General features: G+C 33.0%; 2 protein-coding genes across 2 annotated transcripts in view; one reads left to right on the top strand and one right to left on the bottom strand.

Moving 5' to 3' along the window:
- Positions 1–2,693, top strand: part of LOC145286036 (importin subunit beta-1-like) — a 55,258-nt gene extending 52,565 nt beyond the window's left edge. Inside the window, exons 24-25 of the mRNA XM_080134660.1 lie at positions 47–208; positions 434–2,693. Coding sequence (XP_079990786.1) covers positions 47–208; position 434 — 163 coding nt within the window. The 3' untranslated portion in view covers positions 435–2,693. The remainder of the gene's footprint in view (positions 1–46; positions 209–433) is intronic.
- A 6,216-nt stretch (positions 2,694–8,909) lies between these two features.
- The window catches only part of LOC145286039 (2-oxoglutarate and iron-dependent oxygenase JMJD4-like), a 47,883-nt gene continuing 30,447 nt past the window's right edge, over positions 8,910–26,345 (bottom strand). The window contains exons 4-7 of the mRNA XM_080134665.1: positions 25,473–25,558; positions 17,508–17,683; positions 12,987–13,130; positions 8,910–9,369 (exon numbers count right to left, since the gene is read on the bottom strand). Of these exons, the coding sequence (XP_079990791.1) occupies positions 8,992–9,369; positions 12,987–13,130; positions 17,508–17,683; positions 25,473–25,558 (784 nt within the window). The 3' untranslated portion in view covers positions 8,910–8,991. The remainder of the gene's footprint in view (positions 9,370–12,986; positions 13,131–17,507; positions 17,684–25,472; positions 25,559–26,345) is intronic.

The following is a 26,345-nucleotide window of genomic DNA, read 5'->3' as shown; positions in this document are numbered from 1 at the left end:
TCTTGAAATATCTGCATTGCTGATGCATTTTTTTTTCTCTCTTAAGTGATCTTTGTACTGCATTTGGTTCAGCCATGGTGCCATATGTTGACAAGGAATCTATACAGGCTTTGTTAACAAAGGGTCGCCGTTCTAAAGTTACCAAAGCCAAAACTCTTGCAACCTGGGCTTCAAAAGAAATAAGAAAACTAAAAAATGCATCATCTTGGTAGGTTTTTATTTATTTTTTTTATATATATTTAAAAAATCTAAATCTAAATGCTAACTTGTAATAAAAACATAAATTATGTAGCAAATTCTAAGTAAATTGAAGTGTTTTTTTTTTTTTTTATAGATTGTCTTGTATATTGTAAACAATAGTCTAATATTTATTTTCTGAATAATAACTTGTTTTTATTTCTTTTCTACATACTAATTTAATTTTATTTTTCAGAGCTGCTGAAGAGGCGAGGTCAAATAAGGAGACCTTTGGTCTGAGTCGTCGGTGGTAGCGGCAGTCTCAGCTCGTTTGAATGAGTGTGAGCGTGAGTGAGATCATCTCATCGAACTGTCACAATCCCAGGCAGGCAGGCACCCCCTTCCCCTCCACTCCCACCCCAACCCTGACCGGCTAATTTGAAAGGGTGGGGGGGTCAGTCAGAATTAAAACCTCTCTCCTCCTACCCATCCTCTGCTATTACTGGCTATCAAATCTAGATGTGATATTAACAACTTCCAGTACTACAGACAATTCTCCTCCCTCCCTTTTTCCTCTCAAAAGGGGGCAAATTTCTATATGGGCTGTGGGGAAGGGAGGATCATTCTCAAGATTTATAAAAAGGTCGATTTCAAATTGACTGGGAAGTTTACAGAAATGCATCATTTTTAGACTCCGGTTTTGTCTTTGTTCTCTTTTAATGAATTACTGATTTTCTTTTCTACTTGTTTGTATTTTCAAGATTTCATCCCACCTTATCTCTTCTGACATCCTTTTAGACTTTTTTTTTTTTTTCTAACCCACTTTTCTGTGTCCTGTTAAGTCTAAGACACTGAGAGACTAAAATTTGTATTCTGAAATAGGTGCGCATTTGGGAGGGCATTTCCTATTTTGATATGATCTTGTATAAAAAGTAATTGGTCTTATCCTATGGTAGTTGATCAGTTACCAATGGTGAAACTCACTTTAGATATTCTCACTTGCTTTACATAAATGGATTCATATCTTACAATCCGGCCAGACTGAAAATTCAATTTTTGACAGTCACTTCTCCTCCTGTTAGAGGCATCATTAATGACAACATAAACATTCCAGACTGCCAACCCATGGTTATCAGCAGTTAGCATATTCTTATTGTGGGTGAGCCGAAATTTGCTCTCACTTGCTGCTACTGATTTATGGCTTCTAGTTTGAATTTCTTAATCTCAAATCTGTTCATACACAAATCTTGAATTATCAAAAATGTCAAATTTACAAATTATTTTTATAAATTTTCTTTTGTTTGACCGCAAAATATCCAGAATTTTACAATAACTTCTGTCTTTTGAAAAAAAAACAAAAAAACAGTTTGTCTTTCATCCTTGGCTGCTTATTATATATGCCTGCCATTTTCTTCAGTTTGTTCTGGAATGTTTTGTTGTACAGCCTCCTTCATACCCCCCACCCCCCCTGTCTGGCAAAAGGAGGAAGAGGAGCTACAAGCACCCAATCAACCGTAAATTCTTGAGAAGCACGATACCTGCCCAGCCCTTCTGTGGAGGAGTTTAGCGTCTTGTGCCTTCATACTGCTGTGGTGCATTGTCCACAACCTGCCAACCCGTTTGACTGTATTAGGAGACGATCCTGTCTTTATAGGCAACCAGAGCATATTGAGATTCCTCAAGACTACTGGAGAGGGAAGTAAACTTTGTCCTTTTCTTCCCTCTATCAATTAATGGAATATTATTCTATCTGCCACACTGTTTCTTAAAGTTGAAGGCATAGAATTAAGTTTTATTAGCAGTTCTGAGCTTCGGGGATTAAGGGCTGGGAGAAAAATCCATTTAATAAGAGGAAACTACCCCAGACTTCCATGTATGTGTGCATGTATGCAAGTGTCTAGAAGTTATATGTGCCAGGCTTGATGATTTCAAACTATTCATGTTTTGATATTAATAAAACCAAAAAATGTCCAAGGTTATTTAAATTATAAAAAAAAACAAAAAAAAAACTGCTGCAATTCGTTTGTAATCATTAAGCCTGGTACATGTGGCCTCTCCTAAGTCTACAGCACAAGCTTTTTAGCTGTGAAAGTTTTTTTTATCTTATGTTCTGACCCACCTTTTCCCTCACCTCCTGAAGTGTTTTCTTTTGATACCCCTTCATCCCCCGTTTCTCTTGTTATTATTTACCACTGCGACAAATCTTATGTAGTTCTGGTGCCTTTTCTTTTTTTTTTTTTTTTTTTTGTGTGTGTCCCTCGCAGCAGCCATAATCATTGAAGGATTTCTGGACAAGCAAAATAAAACGCAGGGTCGAATGCGCTTTAGGACAAACAAAAATAAAGACGGCCAATTCCCATGATGTACCAGCTGCCCTTTCACCCTCCCACCCCTACCCACATCCCCGCCTTTCCTTTTATAAGATTATTAATCTGTTAACCTTGTTTTTGTTCCTTCCCACCCCCCTCCAATTGTGTGCAGTGTCATATCTGTAATAAACTCGCAGATGGCTCTTATGTCTTGTTTTTATTTATTTTTTATTTTTTTTGACTTTATTGGAATACTAAATATTGAATTATATTAAATGTTTGCTTTAAGATACTTCACTATCTCTTTGAATGGTTATCACAAACCAGCCTAGTTTAGTGTAAAATTCCTTTCAATAATATTTTTTTGCTTTTCTCTTTATAAATTTTATAGCCTAAATCCATACCTCAAATAAGTACTTCAGATAACATAATGGAATTCTGATAAGTTGCTATAAATATATTATAGACCAGGCAGATGCACGCCTCAATAATGTGATGTGCAAATACCAGAACAATAAATTAACTTATATTTTGTTGGAATTTGACTCTCGGTGAATTCAGGCATGTTTAACAGTGCACGAAATAAGACAATTTGTTAATGGAATAGATACAAGGTAATAATTAGCCAAGCAAATAAATCAAGGCAAATAACAATGTTTCTTCTCATGAAGATAGACTTTGTAAAGTTTTAAACATGTTGAGTATTAAAATTTACTCTATTCTTGTGTGTTGCTTTCTTTTGCCCATAATGACTTGGGTGAGGACAACAGCATATTTTCTTTTTCATTGTTTTGACATTGATATCTTACATGCTTTTATATAGAATGATGTGGTTCTCGGTTGTCTGTGTCAGATATATGCTCAAAACAATGAAAAGAATATGCTGTTGTCATAGCCCAAAAGAAGGAAAACTGCAGTAGCTGATCTAATTTGCTGAAGCAACACCTCTTTGCGAAACGTAAGGGAAGGGAGAAAAATGTCATTCTTTTGACCTTCCTCCTCTCACACATGGTAATCATGTAGCATACACATTTCTGTTTAGGGTTTCAAAATCCACTTTTCAATTTTAAGTGACTACTACCAGCAACTTCAAAAAGTATAAGTTGCATATATAATGCATATCCGGCTTCAAATTAGGTTACTATTTTCATTGATATCATTTTTGGAGACAAGCTACTTTTATTGCTAGCTGTCTCTTCATCTGTATGAAAAAAGAAGCAAAGAATAATTTTGCATTCAAAGTCAAGTCAGCAGTATGTGAAAGCAACAAAATGCAAACATCAGCAAGCAAGGTTTTGGTATGTGCAGGGTATTTTCTTAGATTACTTTGAGAAAGGCAGAATCGTAAGTGACCACCAATTAATCGAAAACTGCTTTTTCTAAAACTTATTAAAATCTATGCAAATCCAATACTTCTGAATAACTTTTGGTTTTATCAGAAAGATAAAATCCTGAAGTTGATTGTTAAAAGCAGACTATAATACTTTTAATAGAATTTTAAATTAAAAAAAGTGTTTAACTCACTCTGCAGAATGTAAATAAAACATTTTTTAAGGGTTTTGAATCAATTTAATAGACTTTTTCTATGTCTAAATAAAACTTAACATGATTGGCTATAAGAATATGCAAAAATATTAGAATATAATTACCTTAAATATTCAAATAATTCCATTTTTCATCATGAACTTGTACATTTTACTTACCGCTGCCATCTTGGATTTTAGGTATGGGAACCCAATCGCATTTAAATATTTAGTCATTTTCATGACTTGATGTAACTAGACAGGCAAATATATTTTTTTAAATGAATTAAATTTGATTACAAATGCAGTTTTTATAGTAAAATGTTAGTTTTATAATTTTTTTTTCCTTAACTGATCAGTCCAGGTTTAAATTTTTCCCAGTTGAAACTTTTTTTTTTTTTTTCTATTTTTACATCAAACATAAATTTTTGACATATTTCTCAGTTTTAATCACTTTTAGTCAGTTTTAATTTTATCATTAGAATCATTTCTTATTTAACCAATGAGCCACACCACCCTTTTTCCATAAACTGTATTTTCCCCAATTCTTTATTACATACTAGCATGGGTGCCCGGCGTTGCCCGGGTGTTTGGAGGTGTATGCTGAGCAAAAAAAAAGGGGGTAATTTTTTAAACTTTGACCCCTATTATGACCCCTGAAAATTTATTGTTTTGGGCTCAAATCAAGTTATTAAGTTAGATCCATGTCCACGGAAGCTATATCTAAAATTTAAAGTGTGGAGACCCAAAATTGTCGGAGAAGTTTGGTAGAGTTCTCAAAGCTCAAATCGTTGAACTTTGACCCCTTAATCGCCAAATTTCTGGCTAAAAACCGATCACATAGATTTTTCCAAATCTCAGTACCCTGTATATCAAATTTCGAGTCTGTAGACTAAAAATTGACAGTTATTTCGTAGGGAAATGTACACACACACACACACACACTTTCACTTTTATAGATATATAGATTTAAAATTTGAGTCTGACAGAATGACAAAATTATATTGCAAACCGATATATTAAACAAACGAACTTCAAAGAGACAAATGAACACATAAGTAAAAACAATTTGTATTAGAAAACATTTATTATTCCACGTCTTTTTTTTACAGACCTGACGACTGAAGTTCGCTCTTAATAAAAATTGTTTTTTATAGTCTTAATTTTGACTTCCTTTTTCATAAAAAACTAAAAAAAAAATCAAGAAAGAAAAGAAATTTAATTTTATTTTTTCATTAATTTCTTTCTGTGCAAAGCAATTCTTTCAAACTTACTGTTTCCAAAATGTTTTTATTTTATTCCCCTCCCCCTTCATTCATTTTCCTCCGCATCCTGGCAAGATTACTGTACACATAGATTCGAAAAAATAGTCAAAAACAAATATATAAATAAATGTTATCAAAGGCAAGATAAGTTACTTTTCTACCTAACTGGATATCTTTTTTGTGTTTTTATTCAATGTAATATATTTATTCAGCTCGAAAAACATACAGTGTTTACCGATGTGTTGGAAAATTCAAGATGGCGTCTCACACCCTCTTTAACACCGTAAGTTTGGGAAAAGGTGTTATAAATAAAAAACTATACAAAATACTATTAAAAACCCGCCGAATATATGTCAACCTATGTCACGGTAACATATATTGAGCGAGTTTTTAACAGTATTTTAACAGGGCACATCGTAAAAACTGACCCATTAATTTTCCTGAAGTAAAAACTATATCGTTTTTAAACTTTTAAAACTGTACATTATAAAAAGAAAACTGTTCGAGTGATTTTTTTTTTTTTTTTTACATGGGTGTCACCACTTATCAAGGCCCAGAGGCCACTCAAGGATAAGGGTTAATAGGTATACATTAGTCATTGTGATTTTAGCATAGTAAACAGTGGGAATTTTGTAACTTGGATTACTTGAAAAAGAAAACTGTTCGAATGATTGAAAATGAAAACAAAATAACAATGTAAATATAAGAAAAAAACAAAAACAAACAAAGTTTCCGTTTCAGGAACCCGAGTTTAATTTTATGTCGTAATCATTCAACTCGTTAGCGGTTTTATTCAGCGATTAGGGATAACCATACGACATATCTAATTACCAAAGCGATTTTTTTTTAATTTTTTTTTTTTTTTTGTTAAAACTAAACCTGTTTAGTTTTAATGAACCAATTTTTTTAAAGCCAACACTTTAGTTATTTTGAGAGCGTGCAACTGCACCCGAAAGGTTGATTAGGAAACTCCAAATCCTTTTATGACTCGGGGGGGAAAAAAAAAAGGGCTTTTTATCGGCTTAAATGATAAACTAATGTTAAATATTAGTATTTGCCATCGATTCTGAAATAAAATGAAATCCTGACATTGTGATCATTTTTGCAGGTGTTATGTGCCAAATATTGAAATAAGAATGTTTAAATTCAATTATTGTAATTTAAGTCTTTAATTTTAAAGTCGATTTTATTTATAAAATATCTTTTTAGAAATCGATCTCAAAAACAATCTGAACAATAAATCTCTTTTGTTATGGCTAAGTTTTTGTCAAGGGTAGAAATTATAATAGACAAGTATTCATCCATGATGACATTTTACCGATTTCCTGGTTTACAGGTATTCTTGCTAAATTTCTTCGAAAGAATTGACATAAACAATACTTCAACTAAATACGTATATTTCATGATTTCATGCAATAATGACTTTTATTTCTTCTGACTTTTCCTAAACTAAACATAAAACATCGGTTAGGGTTAGTTTAACATTCTGTAAAAGTACCTTCCGTTTTTTTTTTTGTTTGTTTTTTTTTGTACTTCTGCAGAGAAGGTAAAAAACCGATAAAAACTGGATATATTTTTCGTGTTTTTATTCAATTTAACATGTTTATTCAGCTCGAAAAGAATACAGTGTTTACCGATGTGTTGGAAAATTCAAGATGGCGTCTCACACATTCTTTAACACCGTAAGTTTGGGAAAAGGTGTTATAAATAAAAAACTATACAAAATACTATTAAAAACCCGCCGAATATATGTCAACCTATGTCACGGTAACATATATTGAGCGAGTTTTTAACAGTATTTTAACCGGTTTTTTATTTATTACACCTTTTTCCAAACTTACCGTGTTAAAGAGAGAATCGGCCGCCATCTTGAATTTTCCAATACATCGGTAAACACTGTATGCTTTTCGAGCTGAATAAACATGTTAAATTGAATAAAAACACGAAAAATTTGCTTTTGATAACATTTATTTGTTATATATTTGTTTTTTTGCAACTTATTCGAATCTATGTGTACAGTAATACAAACCCGAAATGAATTTAAGACCACGAGTGAAATGAGAAAAAGTCAGCGGGTTTGGTTGCCATAACAACGTGACGGTAGTGAACGTGTGCGTGTGTGCGCGTATTTCGTGTAGTTTAGTTTCGTATAATAGTTTCGTATTTTTTTAATTTGTAAATAACAAGTTATTAAAAAATTAAACCCTTCCAAGATGGACAATAAATAAAGCCATAATATTTTATGGTAAAGGTAAGAGCGTAGAAACGATTGTTTTTTAGATGTGATTATTGGATTAACCAATCAGAAATCGTCTGTGGCACACACACATCTGTTTTTATAGATATATAGAAGATAGATATAGATAGATAGAAGATAGATTAAATGTTAAATAGATTTTGTAAATAGTACAGTTGAAATGATTAGAATATTTCCAATATGTAATAAGGTCGAGGTAATTAGTTAGAGATTTAATATAATGTGATATGCAAATGAGCATAAGTCATTCGATATGGGGGTGGTTTGTAGAATAGTATATAAAGAAATTAGGCAAAGATTCTTATGTCTCCTATAACAGAAACATCCTAAAATGGGTTCTAATGTTTCTCTACCAGGAGAGATCTACCCTCTTACCTCCTTTATATTTCGTTGATGATGGAGAGCTGTACACACAGACAGAAACACGAACCCTATTACTTTATAAAAATATAGAAATTCAGTTGACCAAGACTTTTGTTAGAATTTGGTGGCTTTTAAAGGGCTGTTTTTGGTAACCCTCTTGGCGATGTAACTTATTGGGATATCCCAACCATCACCTATGGAAATCGATGTCTTCATAGTTATTGTTAATTTTCAAAAAGTGAAAACCACTTTTTGTAAACTGTATCGTGAAAAAATCTGAGGGTAAAACGACACTTGCAGATATAATTAATGCCTATAATTTTGCACCGTTTTAAAAAAAAAAAAGTCCTCATCTGAAAGATAATAATTATTGCTGACATATTCAATGAATCTCACACTTCAAAAGATAAAATTAAACACATTCAAATTTTCGATTTCGATATCGAAGGTACCCTGAAAGTGTTTGTTCTGTTTTTGTTTTTCTGCACTCATTCACCCTCGGACCACAAAATGTGTGTGCTTAATGGATCACTTGGACTTTTGAGTCAAATGAGGGGGGGGGGGCATAAAGTCCCCAAAAAGTTTTATACTGATTAGATAACTGATTTTTTGTAGATTTTTAAAGACCTCCTCTGTTACAAAAATCAAAAACGCTCCATAAATTTGCCGGTTACTATAAATAGTATTTAAGAGTCACCAAAAACGACCACAAATGAAACGAGTGTTTTCATAAAGACGATACACCATGACCCAAATGGATTTCAATGATGGCAAAACTACATGACTTGTACTTTGAATTGCTTTTATATCCACCTTATTCTCCAGACATTGTCCTTATCAACTACTGATTGTCTGCAGACTTTCAAGATTTGTCCCCGACAAAGAAATGATATTGAAAACTGAGGCCAAAGCCAAATCAAAAAAAAAAGTTTTAAAGCATTTCTATCAGTATATCACCTTAAGAGATAACATTGATTAATAAAATCAGATTTTGTCTTAATAGTTATTGTTTTAATAACTAGATCTAGGAATTGCGTGATGTGTATATGAAATGCAGAAAAATAAAATGCAAACTTTTTTACTGTAATATTTATTGTCTAAAGGTGTTCTTTAGCAAATTCCAATTCAATTTCCAGGACATCAAAATCTTTCAAAAAATTGTCTACTTGACTCTTTATTTGCAATGTTTCATCCTGTAGCATTTTTGTCAAAACATCTTTTAATTTGTGTAAATCAAATTTTTGATGACAATAGTTGGACTTTATTGGTAGAAAATGATTTGATAAAAGTTTTTCTTGCACAGATGTGGGACATTCTTTATCTAGTTTGGAGCTTGGCATACTGTGATCCTTAAAAAGATTAGAAAATTCTGTATATTTTGATATTTTTAATTCAGTAAAACGACTTTCAGCAATTGTTTTACAAAGATTGAAAAACTCTTCATAGTTGATACCAGTTAATGACTTGAGAATTATCTGCAAAAAAAATTAAAAAAATTTGATTAAAAATTTTAAAATGTTTTTTTGATCTGATGAAATATTTGGGAATAACATGCTATGTATCTTTGTAGTTAAATTCAATTTTGACAACTTCCAAAATCATAATTAGCAAGGTGACAATCTGTTGTCTTCCCAGCCCAAATAGTATAGCAAAAATTTTAAATGAGATGTTGGATTGTGGAAGATGACTTGTCGTCGTCCATGAAAATACATTGCTGAATTTATTTTTGTAGTATTTGTCATCCATGTAGCTTGCTCTACATTGGCTCATCATTCAGTTTGCAGAAATAAATTTGATATCAGAATTGTCCATTCAAACAAATTGGCCTTGCTCATGCAAATGGCCTGCTCTGTAATGTATTTGCACGTTTGAATACAGTGAAAACTTGTTCACTTTTCACTGTGAACATAAAAACATTAACACAAGTCAAGATTCTGTTTGATAGCAAGTGTGGACTTTTATAAAATGCAGTTATAAGCTGTACACATGGGAAGAATTGAATTTCATGTGATTAAACAAGATGAAAGTGAATATATGACAAGAGAATATATCAGTTAATATCTTATGTTTTTTTGATTGAGTGATGTGATTCTTGATTGTCAGATATATACTCTAGTCAAAACAATAAGAATATTCTCTTGTCATAGCCCTAATAATTATACTCCAACCTTATTTCACGGCTTTGAGATCATTTTTATTAAATTATTTCCCTTTTGCTAGAAGAGTTCTGTCACATTTTTACGGTTTGTGAAAATGAATAAACACGATTTTTATCGTAACAAGTTTATTCATATCCATTTCTTCATTCAGTTTGGCTGCTTCTTTGATTTAATTTCTTTAATAGACAAAAACATTGGAAAGTTGTACAATCTTTAGAAAAACAATGTTTTCATGTGGTCACAACTCATAAAATTTGCTGTCGAGTCATTACTCGGCAGCAAATTTTATTTGCAGGGACAGATTTGAAAAACACTTCTGTTGATTGTTCTACAATCAATTTGGAAAAGTAAATAGTGGCAAACTAACCAAGAGTTAGAAACTGTTTTAGATCCTTACAAGCACCTTTCATTCAGCTTTGCTTCTGGGATTGACAGATATGCCTTTGAGTGGTAAAGACCCTTAGCAGGACTATGCAACATAAATTGCTGAAGCAAGACAAGAATGAGTACCCAATCGATGGAGAAAAAACTAAAAGATTTCACTCGACACAAGTTTGACCTTCACACATGACCTAAACAAAAATAAAATGAAATTCTGACAACCATGATTTAATGTCGTGTTTTTGCTAAATACAAGTTCTAAATGTAAGGAGCAATGCTTTGTTTAAAAGTACATTTGAATACTTTTTACACATAAAATTATCAATTAAGTCTCATTTTAGGGAACTTGTTCCTTTCAAAATGGGACATTGTGGATTGGAAAAGCAAGTTTTTCCTTAAAAAATAAAATGCGCAAAAGTTTGATTTAAATACTTTTATTAAAGTTTTAGGTTAAAGTGTGATTGAGTACCCACTAAAGACTCAAGTTTTTTTTTCTTGTTTTTTTAGGTGTATTCTGCTGTTTCAAATGAATATTCTCATGACCCAAATTTTCTAACAAACTGCTAATTTATACCTTTTGAAAGTTGAATTTGAGTGTTGGACAAATCTCTTATGGTTCTTCCAATCTCTGCTAAACATGATGGCTGGAGTCCTAGGAATGTAGTCTCTGAGACGTAAATATTTGAAGACATTGCCTTTAAGAATAAAGCTGTATACTACACCTTTTCTCTTTGGTCAGTGGAAGAGAAATCCTTAATGATTGAGGCAATTTTTGTTCCTATCCAGAGGGCACCATTTTGGGGAGCTGAATTTTCTCCACATTAAAAACTAACGTTGTGTCTAACTCTGCTCTTGTGGGGAGGCAAGTAAATAGGAACATTATGTACACTAGCTATAGACTAAAAATTGCTCTTTTGATGTTTTGTGATGCTAAACAAAAATCACAAATATACTTGAGTTTCCAACTGATGGTTAGTATACAAGTCTCCTGGACCTTTTTCTCACAACTTGCTTGAGCAATGTTCATTCTCTGTTCTGTCTCCACTGGGATCTTCCAACCTTGTCTCCGTTAAGATAAAAACAAAATGTAACAAGTCCTCTGATGTACCTCTCGGCCATACAGTATATCGATATTCTATGGCTGATTGGGATAGTTTTTGTACATTTCTAGCAGATCTACGTCTGCATTCTGTTTAAAAGAATGTCCTTTATAGTATCAGACCTGATGGAATGGTTAATTATGTAGACTGTTTAATAGCTTCAAAGATTTCAGCAAAAACCTAACAGCCAGCCGTGCTGTTGCCGTTGTGCATAGAAATAACTCCTCGGTATGCCCTGTATTTAAGAATTCAGGTGATCGATCATTTCCCTCTCAGTACAGGCCAATAATTCTTCTATGCATCATGAGTTGCTGGGATCTGTGTTAGAGAAGTAGCAAAAATAACCTCCTCATTGAAATGCAACTACAGCAGATGTGCTAACAGATTTTTCTCATGGGATTAGCAAATCTCTCGATGGAGGTTTCCTTTCTTGGGCAATTGCTCTTGACATATCAAAGGCCTTTGATAGAGCATACTCTATCAAATGTCTACTGCACGAGATCTCCAACTATGGTATAAGTGGAAATGTCTTAATCATTAAATCATTTGTCTCTGATAGGTTCATAAGAGTAGTGGTTGATGGGCACAACTGTGGAACTCTCTTCCGTTTCCCTGCTTTCCAACTGACTACAATATAATATTCTTCTATTTCCCACTTTTTTTTTTTTTTTTTTTTCCATACATTGATACTTGATGTACCGATGACCATTTTGGTCACAGCCACAACTATTATTTGTTCTATAATTTCATTTGAAAATCCATAAACTGACATTATTGCATCATTAAAAATGAGTTTCTATTATTCTTACTGATAACATGCAAGAGGTTATTTTGCTAATTTACATGTTTAAGAACACATTATAGAAATTAATTTTGCTAATTTACATGTTTAAGAACACATTATGGAAATTAAATGACAAAATTAAGCAACACTGAAAAGAGTCAATCTTTCTCTAAATCCATTAAAAACTGTTCAACTAGTTGAATCAACATATGAGATGCATAGCTTGTTATAAATTACAGCGAATTTGAAAAATTAAAATGAATATAATTCAATCCTAGAACTAGAGTATTTGACCATTGATTTTTATCATTTAAAGAAATATCTTTAGGAAATAAATGATGTTTCACTCTGCTTTTAGTGTAATAGATATTAAAAAAAATGAATTAGTTTATTAAAAGGTAGATGTGAGGAACTTTGGTTAAAATTGCTTGATAAATTCTAAGTTAAAATACAAAATTACAAATTGAGTAAAGTGTTTACTGTTTTTTTGTTTTTTTTTTTTCTTTTTTTTAACGTATATTTCTCTTTGAGTATCATGTTATATTTTAATAGAATTATATATGTGCATTGTAATCATACGCAACCCAAAAATGTTCAAGAATGAATAGTTGATGTTATTTTATATTTCAATTTGCTATGAATCCAATTTTGATATTTATCCGACTTACTTGACATTGTTGGTGCCATTCATCCATTTCTCTACAGTCAAAGATCTCTTTCTGCACATCTCCAAGGCTTTTCTGAAGGAACTTCCAATTGAGATCAATACAGCAACCATTCAGCCAATTATGATTGATAGAAATCGTATCTTGCTGGAGAGAAAAGGAAAATTGAGATATTTTGATTTTTAGGTGTAAAGGAAATGGATGGTTCATATTTTTAGAAATTCACTGTGTAAATAAAACAATCATTTTTACAGAAATTCATTTGATTTTTGCCAATTCAGAATTTGATCAATTTGTATCTGGTTTTTACAATGAATTTCTCAAGACTTATGATTGCATACATATTTTTGGTGTGCAAAGTCACCAGGACTGTTTTATATACCCGTTGGCCCTTAAAGAGTAAGAGAAAAAATTTTCTAAAAAAATGGTTTTGAGATTATATTGTCTTTAAAACAGTTTGTTTTTGTTAAATAAAACTAAAGAGGCTTCCAGAGCACTACTGCAAGCACTAATTACTCCTCCCAGAAGAGAAAATATTTTAAGTAACAACTGAAAAAAAAAATACTGTAAGCACGCTACTAAAAATATATAAATAAAAGCAAGGAGGTTACCAGAGCAAACCAGTTTTTACTCCTTCCTCCAGAATAGGAATTACTTTTTTTTTCATGTGATCAGTGAAAAAAAATAAAACTCTAGAGGCTTCCAGACTGCTACTAGAAACACTAATTTAAATTAAGGAGGCCTCCAGAATACAACTAATAGCAAGTTTCTACTCAACATCTAGAGGAAGTGAAAATATTTAAGTGAGCAGAGTCCTTTAGAGCACTATGGAAAGTACTAAATAATAATAGTATGGAAGCATCCAGAACATTAATAAAACCAAATTTAAAACTCCTCACTGCTACTTGTTTTACTAGATGTTAAAATATGTCCTTAAATGACATGTGCACCTATATTATCTTTGGTCAGATCTTTTTAGAATTATTAAAATTCAAGATCGCAACAAGCAAAATCAGGGTTTTAGTATGATGATAAAAAGCTAAATATATGCATTAACTAGCAGGACCTGTTAACTGGAGTTGTCCCATGGAAGCATGCCTCCTACTCGTAAAAAATTAAACTACGGTTGTTGTTGGTGGCCAATCCCCAACATCCTCATGGGTTTTGGGAATAGACACCCCTAACCTCATGTTAAGAATGTTATATGGAATAGATACCCCATTTTATGAGGGGGAGGGTACTGTCCAAGTATTTGCCTCAAGTTCAACCTTGATATATGTTGTTAGCATACCAACCTGCAAAGACTATAAACCAAAAAAAAAAAAAAAAAAAATGGAGGTGGGTGGCAGTGTCATGCAGTGATAAGTATACTTTTTATCTCATGCGTAGAACAGTGAATTACAGTGCATAATGCATGTCATTATATCTCAAAACTACTTGTCTCCACCAAAGTTAAAATAGATCATCTTATTCAGCATCGTCTAAAACCTATAGAAGTCATCAGTTTAAAGTCGGTAAGGTTTAAAAAAAAAAAGTCTGAGCAGTGTGGAAAAGGAGTCCTGGAAAGAGAACAAAAAAAAAAAAAAAAAAAAAAAAAAAGCCAATATAAAGCAAATAAGTATATCCATGGGCAATGTAATAAAGGAGAAATTTATACTTTAGTGGCGTAAATTATTTCACAGACTAAGGAATTGTAAAAAAAAAAAAAAATAAATAAAAAATTAGCCTAAATGTAGTTAACTACAAACTGAATGAAAAGTAATGAAAGTGATAATTTATCTGCACACAATTCAGGCTTAGCGTGTGAAAATGTATTTTATATAAAAAGAAATAGTTTTTATGATTTCGAAAGTCAAAAATATATATTTTTTTTTTTCTGTCTAATCACCCCAATCTAGGCTCGGTGCCACTTTGATGTTGGGGGCTACTACAACTCTATCAATGAGATTCAGCGGACATTTATGAAATTGTCCCATCCCCCACCCCGTCAATTCCACAATGTACATTTTTTTTTTTCTGTCTTTTTTCACATTAATCTCATCGATAAAACTTAACTTTCAGATAAGTGAAAGTGTAAAAAAAAAAAAAAGATTTTTTTTTTTATGACTTATCATCTGGGATCAGTTTTCAATTATAACCGTCTACTGAATTGAACACGTACTTTGGAACCATCACCGAGAAAAATATTGTCGCATTATTTTTCTCAGTGATGGTCACAAAGTACATGTTCAATTTAGTAGAACAGTAATGAGTAAATAATGTTAGTCCAAATAATGCATAATGGCATGTGTAAGTTTTAACTAAATGTTACAATTAATTTTTGTAAACATCTGTAAAATACATGATAGTAAAGTATAAATGATTTAAAAAGAGATCAGTTCATTTGAGCATCGGTTAATTTGGGACGTGGAAACCAGATATGATATAAAGAAAGCTGCAACGTTTTTTGTTTTTTTTTAATGTAAGAATGTGTAAATAATAATTCAAATAATGTGTAATGGCATGTGTAACTTGTAAGTAAATGTTATGGTTATTTTTTGTAAAAATCAGTCTGAAAATTAAAGGAAAAGTGACTGTAGTAAAGTATAAATGATATAAAACAATGTGTAGCGACTGATCAGCCATATTGAATAAGGGCTGCCGTGTTTGTTTTTTTATACATATATACGTATAATCCGGAATAATAGAATTTCATGGTTGCAGCCGATGTGAATAGGTGCAATGGTAGTTGTAAGTATCTGAGTGTTTAATCCAGTTAATAAAGGGTGTCAGGTCAATATAATTATAATGGTTATATATTTACCTGGTTCTTGCTAGGAGAGTGGGAGGACTTTTCAGGTAAAGAGGAAAATACAAACTACTTTGTCTATAGATTTTAGCAATCATGATGATGTCACTCATAGGAATAAGATAGGATTTTATAAATAAATAAATGTGTCTGTAATGGCATTCAAAAGTTACATAAGATATTGGGTAAAAGTTTAAACATAATAAATTTGTATGTATGGCATCTGTTATTGCAAATCTAACATAATTTGGTCCATCAAATTATATATAGGAGATGATTAGTTAAGACACGGATCTTGTCCACACAAATATATAAACATATACACACACAAAAAACTTATGATCGGTTAATTAGTTTAAGCAGGAATCATATCCATACAAATTAAATATATACACACACAAAAAAAATTAATAATCGTTGGTTAATTAGTTTAGGTGTGGATCCGGTCCATACAAATATAAAAAAATACAGAATTAATAGTGATCAATTTTATCTATACAAATATATAAACTACATACAAGATATATACATGTTGATATATACATGTTGATGTACTCGTACAAATATTAATAATGATCAGTTAATTAGTTTAGGTATGAATCCTCTTGAAACAAATACATAAACGTACAAACATTTCATAATGATCAATTAATTAGTTTAGGCACAAATTTCATCAATACAAATATATAAACATATTCACATACAAACAATTTATAATGATTGGTTAATTAGTTTTGGCTAAAATCCTATCCATATAAATATACATAAAAATCTATAATGATTAGTTAAGTTGTTTCAGCGCCAATCTAATCCATACAAATGCATAAACATACACATACAAACCATTCATAATGATCAGTTAATTAATTTAAACAAGAATCATATCCATACAAGCATATAAACATACGCATATATAACATTCATAATGGTCGATTAATTAGTTTAGGTACCAACCAAACACTGGCTGGTTAAAACTAATTTATCAGTATTATTATTGTGATCTGACCTGACCAAACACTGGTTGATGATAACTAATACAAGAAGTTTGGCTTCTTAATATATTAAGCTTGTTCATGCAATCAACATAAATATTAATTTGCAAAATAACATCTCATTAATTCACTATTTGTCATTGAATTAGAAAACAATTTATTATTACAGAATTCTATTTATACTTAGTTTTTAAATCATGGGTGGAAAATTAGAACTTTTTCTGGTCGATTTATTTCTAGTTCTTGCAATCCATTTCAATACACTCCTTCCACAAAAGAAAGCACAAACACATACACCATGGAAAAACAAACAAGTCTGAACATCCCTTAGCCCTATATTTATTTCATTACAATATTAAATTCCATCATAGTGCAGTTGATCTGTATACTACTTAGCTGTTTCATTCTTTTTGTCATTTTTTCCAGGACAATGCTGGAACATGAGTCTTGCTAGTTATTAATGATATTTTTATGAAAAATATAAAATACTTTTGGCTAAGATACAAAATATACATAACACATATGTGACAAAACCTCAGTATAATATTTTCACAAACTCAGTTTATTCAATATAGTGAAATAGTTTGTTTTATTCTTATCCTCAAATATTTTTCTTATGTTCAAAAGACCAAAAAAATGTAAAGAATAAAAAGATTATTTTGCAACTATTTTTACCCAGCAAAAGCAGAGTATCCTACACTGTGTTAATGTTTTTTTTTTTTTTTTTTTTTTAATTGAACTTACCATATTCCAAACTTGGTGGTGCCATCCACTAGGAACAAAAAGTATTTCTCCAGGATTTTGGATAACTTCATATTGTTTTGTCAACTTGTTGTAGTCAGGACAAGTAGAAGGCAAGTCACTTGATGTCACATCAAAAGGTAGTTGACCAAATTTATCTCTTAAATAGTTTTCTTGACCTTTATGTATATAAATAAAAAAAAAAAAACAGTAGACTGTATTATGGAAAAAACATGTAGCAAAAATAGTATTGCTTGCTAATTGAATATTGGAAAGAATTTAAAAAAAAACCCAATGGAACAGATTGCTGAAAAATAAAATGCTAAGTGTGGTGGTTAGTAAGATCCTCCCACAATCTGTCTGTGGATATGAGTTCTTACCATTTTCCTTTTTTTTCTTAGATTTTCAAGAGTTGTAAACAAATAAGACAGTTCTTCGGGGAAGGCGGGGTCGAGGTTAAGGAGGATTATTGGATGATAAAAAGAGAAAAGCTGGATGAGATGGGCATGGATTGTGTGGCATCCTCCATGATGAGTAGCATTTTTAGGAAGAGAGGGAACTACAAAATAAAAATGGGGAGCAGTCATCATGGAGGATCTTTTTAATGTTGAAAATAAAGAAAAAGAATGGGAGAGGCAAAACTCATTTGTACCACAAGCTAAGAAACTTTGCTAACTGACACAGCGTCTGATAAGACCTTAGGTTGGCATGCACCATGTCTAGGCAAAGAACATGTACTTAAACAGACACACATAAACTAGCAGTGTGTATTTACCTCCTTCTAAATAATACAGTGCAATCTCTTATCACATTCGATTTTAATTTAAGCTGATTATGCACTTTAAGTGCATAATCCAAATAGTTAAGCGTAAATTCCATACTAGTTTATTTATAACTAAGATGGTGAGAACCGCCATTTATTTCCTGGGCTACGAAAGCATCAGTATCAACTGCTGCGGACAATGTGAGCTGTTATTTTGTTGAGATACTTCCAAAAGTCATGCAATTGAAGAATGCATGCTTGGCCGTTTCTTTCTCAACATGCATGCAGCGCAGGTAAAAAAGGGGTTTTGTCTTGTTTTACATTTGTCATTAAGGGACAACGCACCTCGAATCAATCACCAGATTAGAGAAAATACAACTCCACTAAGAATGGATCTTGGTTTATGTTGACTTTTGACCAAGTGGTTAGTGATGAGGCTGGGAAAGGCTTTCTCAACCTCAGGATCCCCACCGCAGACTCCTATCAAAATTTGGCTTAGGAATAAGTTTTTCGATATGTTGATGATGTGCCAAATAGAGCAACTTCAGCCCCTTTGTTCGGATGTTGAGTACAGATCTGTCTATAGACTAGCAGCTTCTTGCTTTGCTACAAAATGGGTAAGTGTTAATGGGTAAGTGGCACTAAGAGTAAAAACAGTAGTACAGACAATCAGTAAAGCATAAAGACAGATTTTTATAGTTTAGCAAATAGAAAGATAAGTATAAATTGAAATTAAATGCAAAATAATGTAAAGTTTTTCAAAGTTAAACATTTATAAAGTTTATTATTTTCTAACCATTTATTCTTTCTCTTTAAAACAATTGACAAAATATGAGATTGAAATTCATTAAAATTTGCTGCCATGTCACATTTTTCAGTTACATTTTTAAACAGGATGATCAAAAAAAGGTAAGGAGATACTCAAAATTAATGAAGTTATCTGATAAAATATTGGTTTGATTTGTAAAATGTTTACTAAGCTAAAAAGATTAAATAATTAAGGAGAACTATATACAATACGTAATTAAAGCCAAATAAATTTTGGAAATATTAAAAATAATTTTCGACATTATTAATGCTTACCCATTCATTTTTTTTTTTTATCATTTATGCTTGAAATCATGATGTAAATACATCATGCCAAAACTATTATTACTTTGTTAAGATAATCTTTTAAGCTCTATTTATAAGAAAGTTCATACAGGGTAGTTGGTAGAACCTCAAACTGAAGATCTCAAAGTTTCAGTTTCTTGTCATGGTTTCATTTGCTTCATTTGTTGTGAATTACGATAACATGTGTTATTTTCTGTGTCACGCTTACATCCGGGTCGTTTAATCGTTATGTACTTCCATTTCTTGTCATAAATAATTTTACCAAGAATTCTTCATGGTTTCGGTTTCGATTATGGCTGAAGGAACTCAAGTTATATATATACACATATTTTTTTTCATAAGTTTTTATTTTGGTTTCAGTTCAAGCTAATGTAACCCAGTCATATGGATATATATTTTTCTTTTTTTGAAATCGCAACTTTATAATATATAAAAATTGATAGAACATTAACTCTATAATAATATATACGAAATCTGCAGGAATTAAAATATATTTAAGCATACTTTACGACCGGGCTTTGCCGGGCGTTCATGCCAGCTTAGATAAATACTTTTGCAGTTTTATCAAAAAAAGCTACAATAATATCAGAGCGTCTCCATTTACACTGAACATCTACAGAATGGCAACATCAATATATTACATATGAATGAGTCCCCTGTGGAATTTCATCAGGTCCCACTAGTTTACTAACGCATTGTGGATGCGTTAGTGGCAGCTCTCGTTACTCTTGCTTCTCCTTATTTGTCCCTCAGTCTGCATTTCGAATGAATGATTTTTTTCTGACAAAGGGTGAAGAAAAAGCTGCTTTCCAGGTCGGCAGTACTTCGTGAACAGTAGCCTGAGATGTCGGATCTTCTGTTTCTATGTCTATCCTTGTGGCCATGTCACTAGTAAGGGTGCTGGAGGTAAATGTTTCATCTGGGCTGACGTTATCCGCCTGATAGGGACCTGACCCTTGGATTAACCATTAAGGAGGCTGTCCTATCTGCAGGTGCAAAGTACTGGGGCTGCTGTATTGCCATCTGGTGAATGGATTCTGGACCATGCAGTAGTTTCTAGTGGGGCCTCTTGATGCCATACTAGTGGGTAATTGTTACGGCTTTACCTTATGTGCTACAAAAAAAAAAAAAAATCCTATCTTTTTCTCTCCTGCTTCCCTCTCTGTCCTGCTCTAACCAAGTCTGTTGATCTGTTCCACAAATCCCAAATCCTCAACATGAAATATCTCCAGAAAAAAATCACAAATAAACCAAGAACCCCATCCTCCTACATAAACCCCTACTACCATGTCTCCTTCTCCAACATCAGGGGTCTACGTTCCAACCTTTCAGAGGTTGAAACCCAATTACAGGAGACAAAACTGGACATATTCTTCCTAAGCGAAATTGGCATAGTGCTGACCACTTCCCTAGATGAGTTCATAATTAAAGGATACTCTAACTTAACATCTGACCTCCAAGATCGCCATGGGCATGGAATATGTGCCTACATTAAAGATGGCTTTCCGTGTGGTAGGGATATCTCCAGTGAACACCCTAATTTACCTTATATGTACTTCCGGGTTGCACTTGCTTACACCACCGCATTTATATTGGCCCTCTATCGCCCCCACAACAGCAGGGTTACTCCCTTTAAGAGCATATCTGAGAAAATTAATCACATCCTGTCTGCTCATCCTTCGGCTAACATCTACATTTTTGGTGACTTCAATGTCCACAATGTGGAATGGCTGACCCACTCAAACAAGACAGATGACGAAGGGAGGTTTTGTCATGATTTCACCATTGCCTATGACCTCACCCAAATTGTTCACGAACCCACCCATGTGCCTGATACTTCCGGTCAGTACGCTAGCGTTCTAGACCATTTTCTCACAACTTCCCTTGAGCTATGTTCATGTTCCATTCTGTCTCCTTTGGGATCTTCCAACCACTCGGTTGTATCAGATAAAGATAAAAATGAAATGTAATAAGTCTTCAGACGTACCTCTCCACCGTACTGTATATTGATACTCTACGGCTGACTAGGATAGCTTCCGTACATTTATATCTGATCTACCCCTACACTCCATGCTTAAAAAGGATGTGTCCTCTATAGTATCAGACCTGACCGAATGGTTAATTGTAAGCATAGACCGATTCATACCATCCAAAAAATCTCAGCAAAAACCTAACAGCCAGCCATGGTTCTCCCCAGAATGTGCTGCTGCCATCGCGCACAGAAATCACTTTTTCCATAGGTACCAACGTAATAAATGCACGGAGACTAAAGCTGCTTTCAGGACTGCCAGAAACCACTGTAAAAGAGTAATAAAAAATGCAAGAGAGCTATATGCTCAGTCCGTTAAATCCAAAGTAGCTGAGCAGTGGCTTGGTTCCCACCAATTTTGGCAAAGAGAAAACAGGATTCTGAACAGAAGCATGCGTTCTATCCCAACCATCATCAGTGGACCTGAGGTCATCTCATCAGCATCAGACAAAGCCAAACTATTTGCCAAGAACTTTGCAGCTAATTCTACCCTATACGACGAAGGCCATCAACTCTCCGTATTTCCTCCTATAACAGACAACATGCTATACAAGATACAAATGTCTGTGCTTGAGGTCGCCAAGCTAATCAAAACCTTGATTCCAGTAAAGCAACTGGCCCTGACGGCATTCCAATTATAGTGCTGAAAAAGCTTCAACCAGAACTTGCCCCCATACTTACAAAACTGTTTAAGCGTTGCCTTAAGAAGAAGTGCTTTCCAACACCCTGAAAAACCTTGTCAGTATGCCCTGTATTTAAGAATTCAGGTGATAGGTCATCTCCTTCTCAGTACAGACCAATAAGTCTCCTGTGTGTCATGAGTAAGCTGCTGGAATCCATATTAAATAAAGAAGTAGTCAACCACCTCAGCAGAAATAACCTTAAAACATGTAATATGGTTTCCGTTCTGCCCGATCTACAGCAGATGTGCTAACGGTTATATCTCATAGGATTAGTGAATCTCTTGACAAAGGCTTCCTATTTCTGGCAATTGCTCTTGACATATCAAAGGCCTTTGATAAAGTATGGCATAAAGGCCTACTTCACAAGATTTCCAGCTACGGTATAACTGGAAATGTTTTCTCGATCATTAAATCATTTCTCTCTGATAGGCTCATAAGAGTAGTGGTTGACGGGCAGAAATCAGAGGCCCTCAGTATTAATGCTGGAGTCTCTCAGAGGTCCATCCTGGGCCCAACTCTCTTCCTGATCTACATCAATGATCTCCCAAAACACATACTTAAATCATTCGTTGACATCTATGCTGATGACACGACCATCTACGGCAGCACATCAAAAGCCGTAAATGACAAAGTTCTCTCTGATTCTCTCTCCTCTGATCTCGAGCGCGTGGTACAGTGGGGAAAGAGGTGGCTGGTTACATTTAATGCATCTAAAACCAAGCTCCTATCTTTACATCATCAACGCTCTGATCCCCATCTGGCATCAATTGAAATGGATGACTCTCGACCAGGGGAAGCTCCATGTTTTGATAAGCTTCTGGGCCTGACCTTTACTCCTGACCTGAAATTGAACACGTACATCAAGTCAAGCCAAGGTCGCTGGAAAAATGGTAGGATCCTTCTACCGCTCCAGAAGATATCTCATTGCTGATGCAATTCTCTAAAAGCCAAGTACGTCCAAGGATGGAGTACTGTTGCCACAATCTGGACAGGAGCGGCTAAAAACACTCTATCCTGCCTTGACAGAGTACAAAATAGGCTTCGTAGCTTAGTGGAGGATGCTCTTTTCTCTTCCCTGTAACCTCTCTCCCACAGGAGACACGTTGCAAGCTTGTCTTTGTTTTATCGTTACTTCCATGGCAAGTGCTCGTCTGAGTTCTAATCCCTGGTTCCCCCTCGCTGGTCTTTCACGAAAAACACCCGTCTAGCTGAAACCACTGTCAAAAATTTTTCCCACTCTTTATCTGTGCCAAAACCGAAATGTAGATTCCATGAACAAAGCTTCTTTCTTAGAAGTGCACGCCTGTGGGACTCTGTTCCATCTGCCTGTTTCCCTCCTGACTACAACCTGGATGTCTTCAAGTCCAACAGAAACAAATTCCTGATGCCCCCCCCCCCTTAAGTAAGACACTTTATCAAATCTCAACACTAACGTACTGTACACACAATAACCCTTATCCCCAAGTGGCTTCCGGGCCTTGATAAGTGGTGACCACCTTGTAAAAAAAAAGAATACAGTATTTTCCATTTCTAAAATAACTAAGTTCTCTGATATTCCGAAATGAGAAAAACTTTAATTGATTACATTTAAAAAAATATATAATGAACAAAATCCTTTTTAAATAAGAAAAAAAGTCAATAATTTAAATGAAAAATGAATAAATTATTTCATTAAAAAAAAATGTAATGAATAAATTATTTCATTAAAAAAAAATGTAATGAATAAATTATTTCATTAAAAAAAAATGTAATGAATAAATTATTTCATTAAAAAAAAAATTTGTAGATGTTCACCTCTCTACTATAATTCAAATTTTTTTTTTTTTAAATCAAAAAACAAAAGCAGTTTTATATCCTACATTTTTTTCTCCATTAATCTGATCATATTGTGTGTGTGTGTGTGTGTGTGTGTGTGTGTGTGCGTGTGCGTGTGCGTGTGTGTGTGTGTGTGAATATTAATAAGCTTTATTTGTACGATTAAAAAATTAAAATTGATCTTTCATAATGAAGCAATATTAAAATCCTGAGACAAAAATTGAAAAGGAAATGCTGGCTAGTTAGTTTTAACAAAAAATGTATATTACTACTTGATAATCTTAGTTCCAGTAATAATTGTTGTTTATTAAAATTTCAATTCATTTAATTCTTACAAGTGATATTTTTAAAATTAAAAAAAATTTCTATTTAATTAAAGATCAAAATTGGTAAAATTGATTTTGCTTTTTTATTTAAGCAAAACTTATTCAATCATTTAATATTTTTTTTCAATTTAAATAAAATACATATTTTTAGCATAACATTCGATTTCAGAATAATTTTTAAGTATTTAATATCATTTATTCCAATAACTCAGAAATTTAAAAATAAACTCATATTACGCAAAGAGATTTGAATTTGAAAAAGAATTCAAACTTTCCCAGAGTTTCACCTGTATAATGTACAAAGAATTATTAAACCTATATATCTATAAAAGTGAACGTGTCTGTGTGTGTGTCTGTCTGTGTACATTTCCCTACACAATAACTCTGTTAATTTTCAGTCTACAGACTCGAAATTTGATATACAGGGTATGGAGATTTGGGAAAATCTTTGTAATCCATTTTCGGCCAGAAATTTGGCTGTTAAAGGGTCAAAGTTCAACGATTTGACCTTTGAGAACTCAACCAAACTCCTCTGCCAATTTTGGATCTAAACACTTGAAATTTTAGATATAGGTTCCTTGGACATGAATCTAACTTAATAACTTGATTTGAGCCCCAAACAATAAATGTTAAGGGGTCATAATAGGGGTCAAAGTTTTAAAAAAATTGACTTCTGGTCTCTACCAAATTACTCAGACAATTTCTGGTCTAAACATTTGAAATTTTACATAAAAGGTATTCAGAGATAGGGCAAGCAATCGGTTTGGGTCGAAAATTTGAGTTACCAATATATAAATGTATGCATGTTTGTATGTTTGTATGTCTGCCCAAAATTTTCGACAGAGGCGACGGATTTTCACAAGATCAGTATCGTTTTGAAGCTTGCCCCTTCAGACGCCAAATACCGAAAAATTAGCTAAAAACATTAATTTCTTCACTCTCAACTAGACATTTTTCTACAGGAAGGGGTCGCTTTTTTTTCACCGATATTTTCGAAAGTCATCCCCTCTTTTCGATTGTCTAGCCTTAATTTAAACCTACGTCACTTTCAGTTTGGTGGTGGTCGTAACAGCAAAGATGTCACGTTTTTTTCCTCCTTCGCAGTACGGATTTGAGCCTGCCTTCCTACTACCACTTTTTTTTTTTGCTCAACACACACCTCCAAACACCCGGGCAACGCCGGGCACCCATGCTAGTAAGGATAAAGATCTTGATAAAAATCACAAAACTTGAGCCTACCAGGAGGAAAAAGTAGCCATCGTTTCTGTCCGCAAATGTTTGCTGACCAACTATATGAATGGAAGACGTCTGCATGAAATGATGTCCTGAAAACAAAATATAAACAAAAGCTCAAAAATAACTTTTAAACAAATCAATTTTGGAACACAACTACTATGCATCAGGATGGTAATGTGGATTATATTTAGTTTAATTTAGTTTCATATAAAAGGAGATAAAAAAAGAGATAAATTATTAATAAGAAAAAAAGAGATAAATTATTAATAAGAAAATATGTCTGATTTTTGTGAAATTTCAAATTAAAACAATATTCCCCAAATTTCATTTTTAGAGTATTTTCGAGGATATTAAAAATATAGGCATCTTATTTGAAAATTCACCAATTAAGCAAAATTCCCTAAATTTCAAATTTTTTTAGGACCATTTAAACTTGAGCCTTAAATTTTAGACATTTTCTGAAATCAAAATCATAAAATGACTTTTAATCAAAACTGAATAAGGATTTTAGATATAAGGTTTAGCACTATTATTTTTTATGAAGAAAATGTTTTAATCTCGTTTTTTTTTTTACATGGTAGTCACCACTTATCAAGGCCCGGAAGCCACTCGGACAATATCGTAGTAATCGTTAGTAATGGAGACTTGATAAAGTGTCTTACTTAAGGGGCAGTTTATCAGGAATTTGTTTATGTTGGACTTGAAGACATCCAAGTTGTAGTCAGGTGGGGAAACAGGCAAACAAAACAGAGTTTCACATGTGTGCACTTCTAAGAAGCTTTTTTCATGGAAGCTACAAAGTCTATTTTGTACTCTGTCAAGGCAGGATAGGCTTTTTTTAGCAGTTCCTGCTCAGATGTGGCAGCAGTACTCCAT

This window comes from Euprymna scolopes, chromosome 10 (genome assembly GCF_053919585.1).
Source record: "Euprymna scolopes isolate OS-2025 chromosome 10, ASM5391958v1, whole genome shotgun sequence".
Classification (NCBI taxonomy): domain Eukaryota; kingdom Metazoa; phylum Mollusca; class Cephalopoda; order Sepiida; family Sepiolidae; genus Euprymna; species Euprymna scolopes.
The sequence above is the reverse complement of the archived record's forward strand: the minus strand, read 5'-3'. Positions and strand labels throughout refer to the sequence as shown.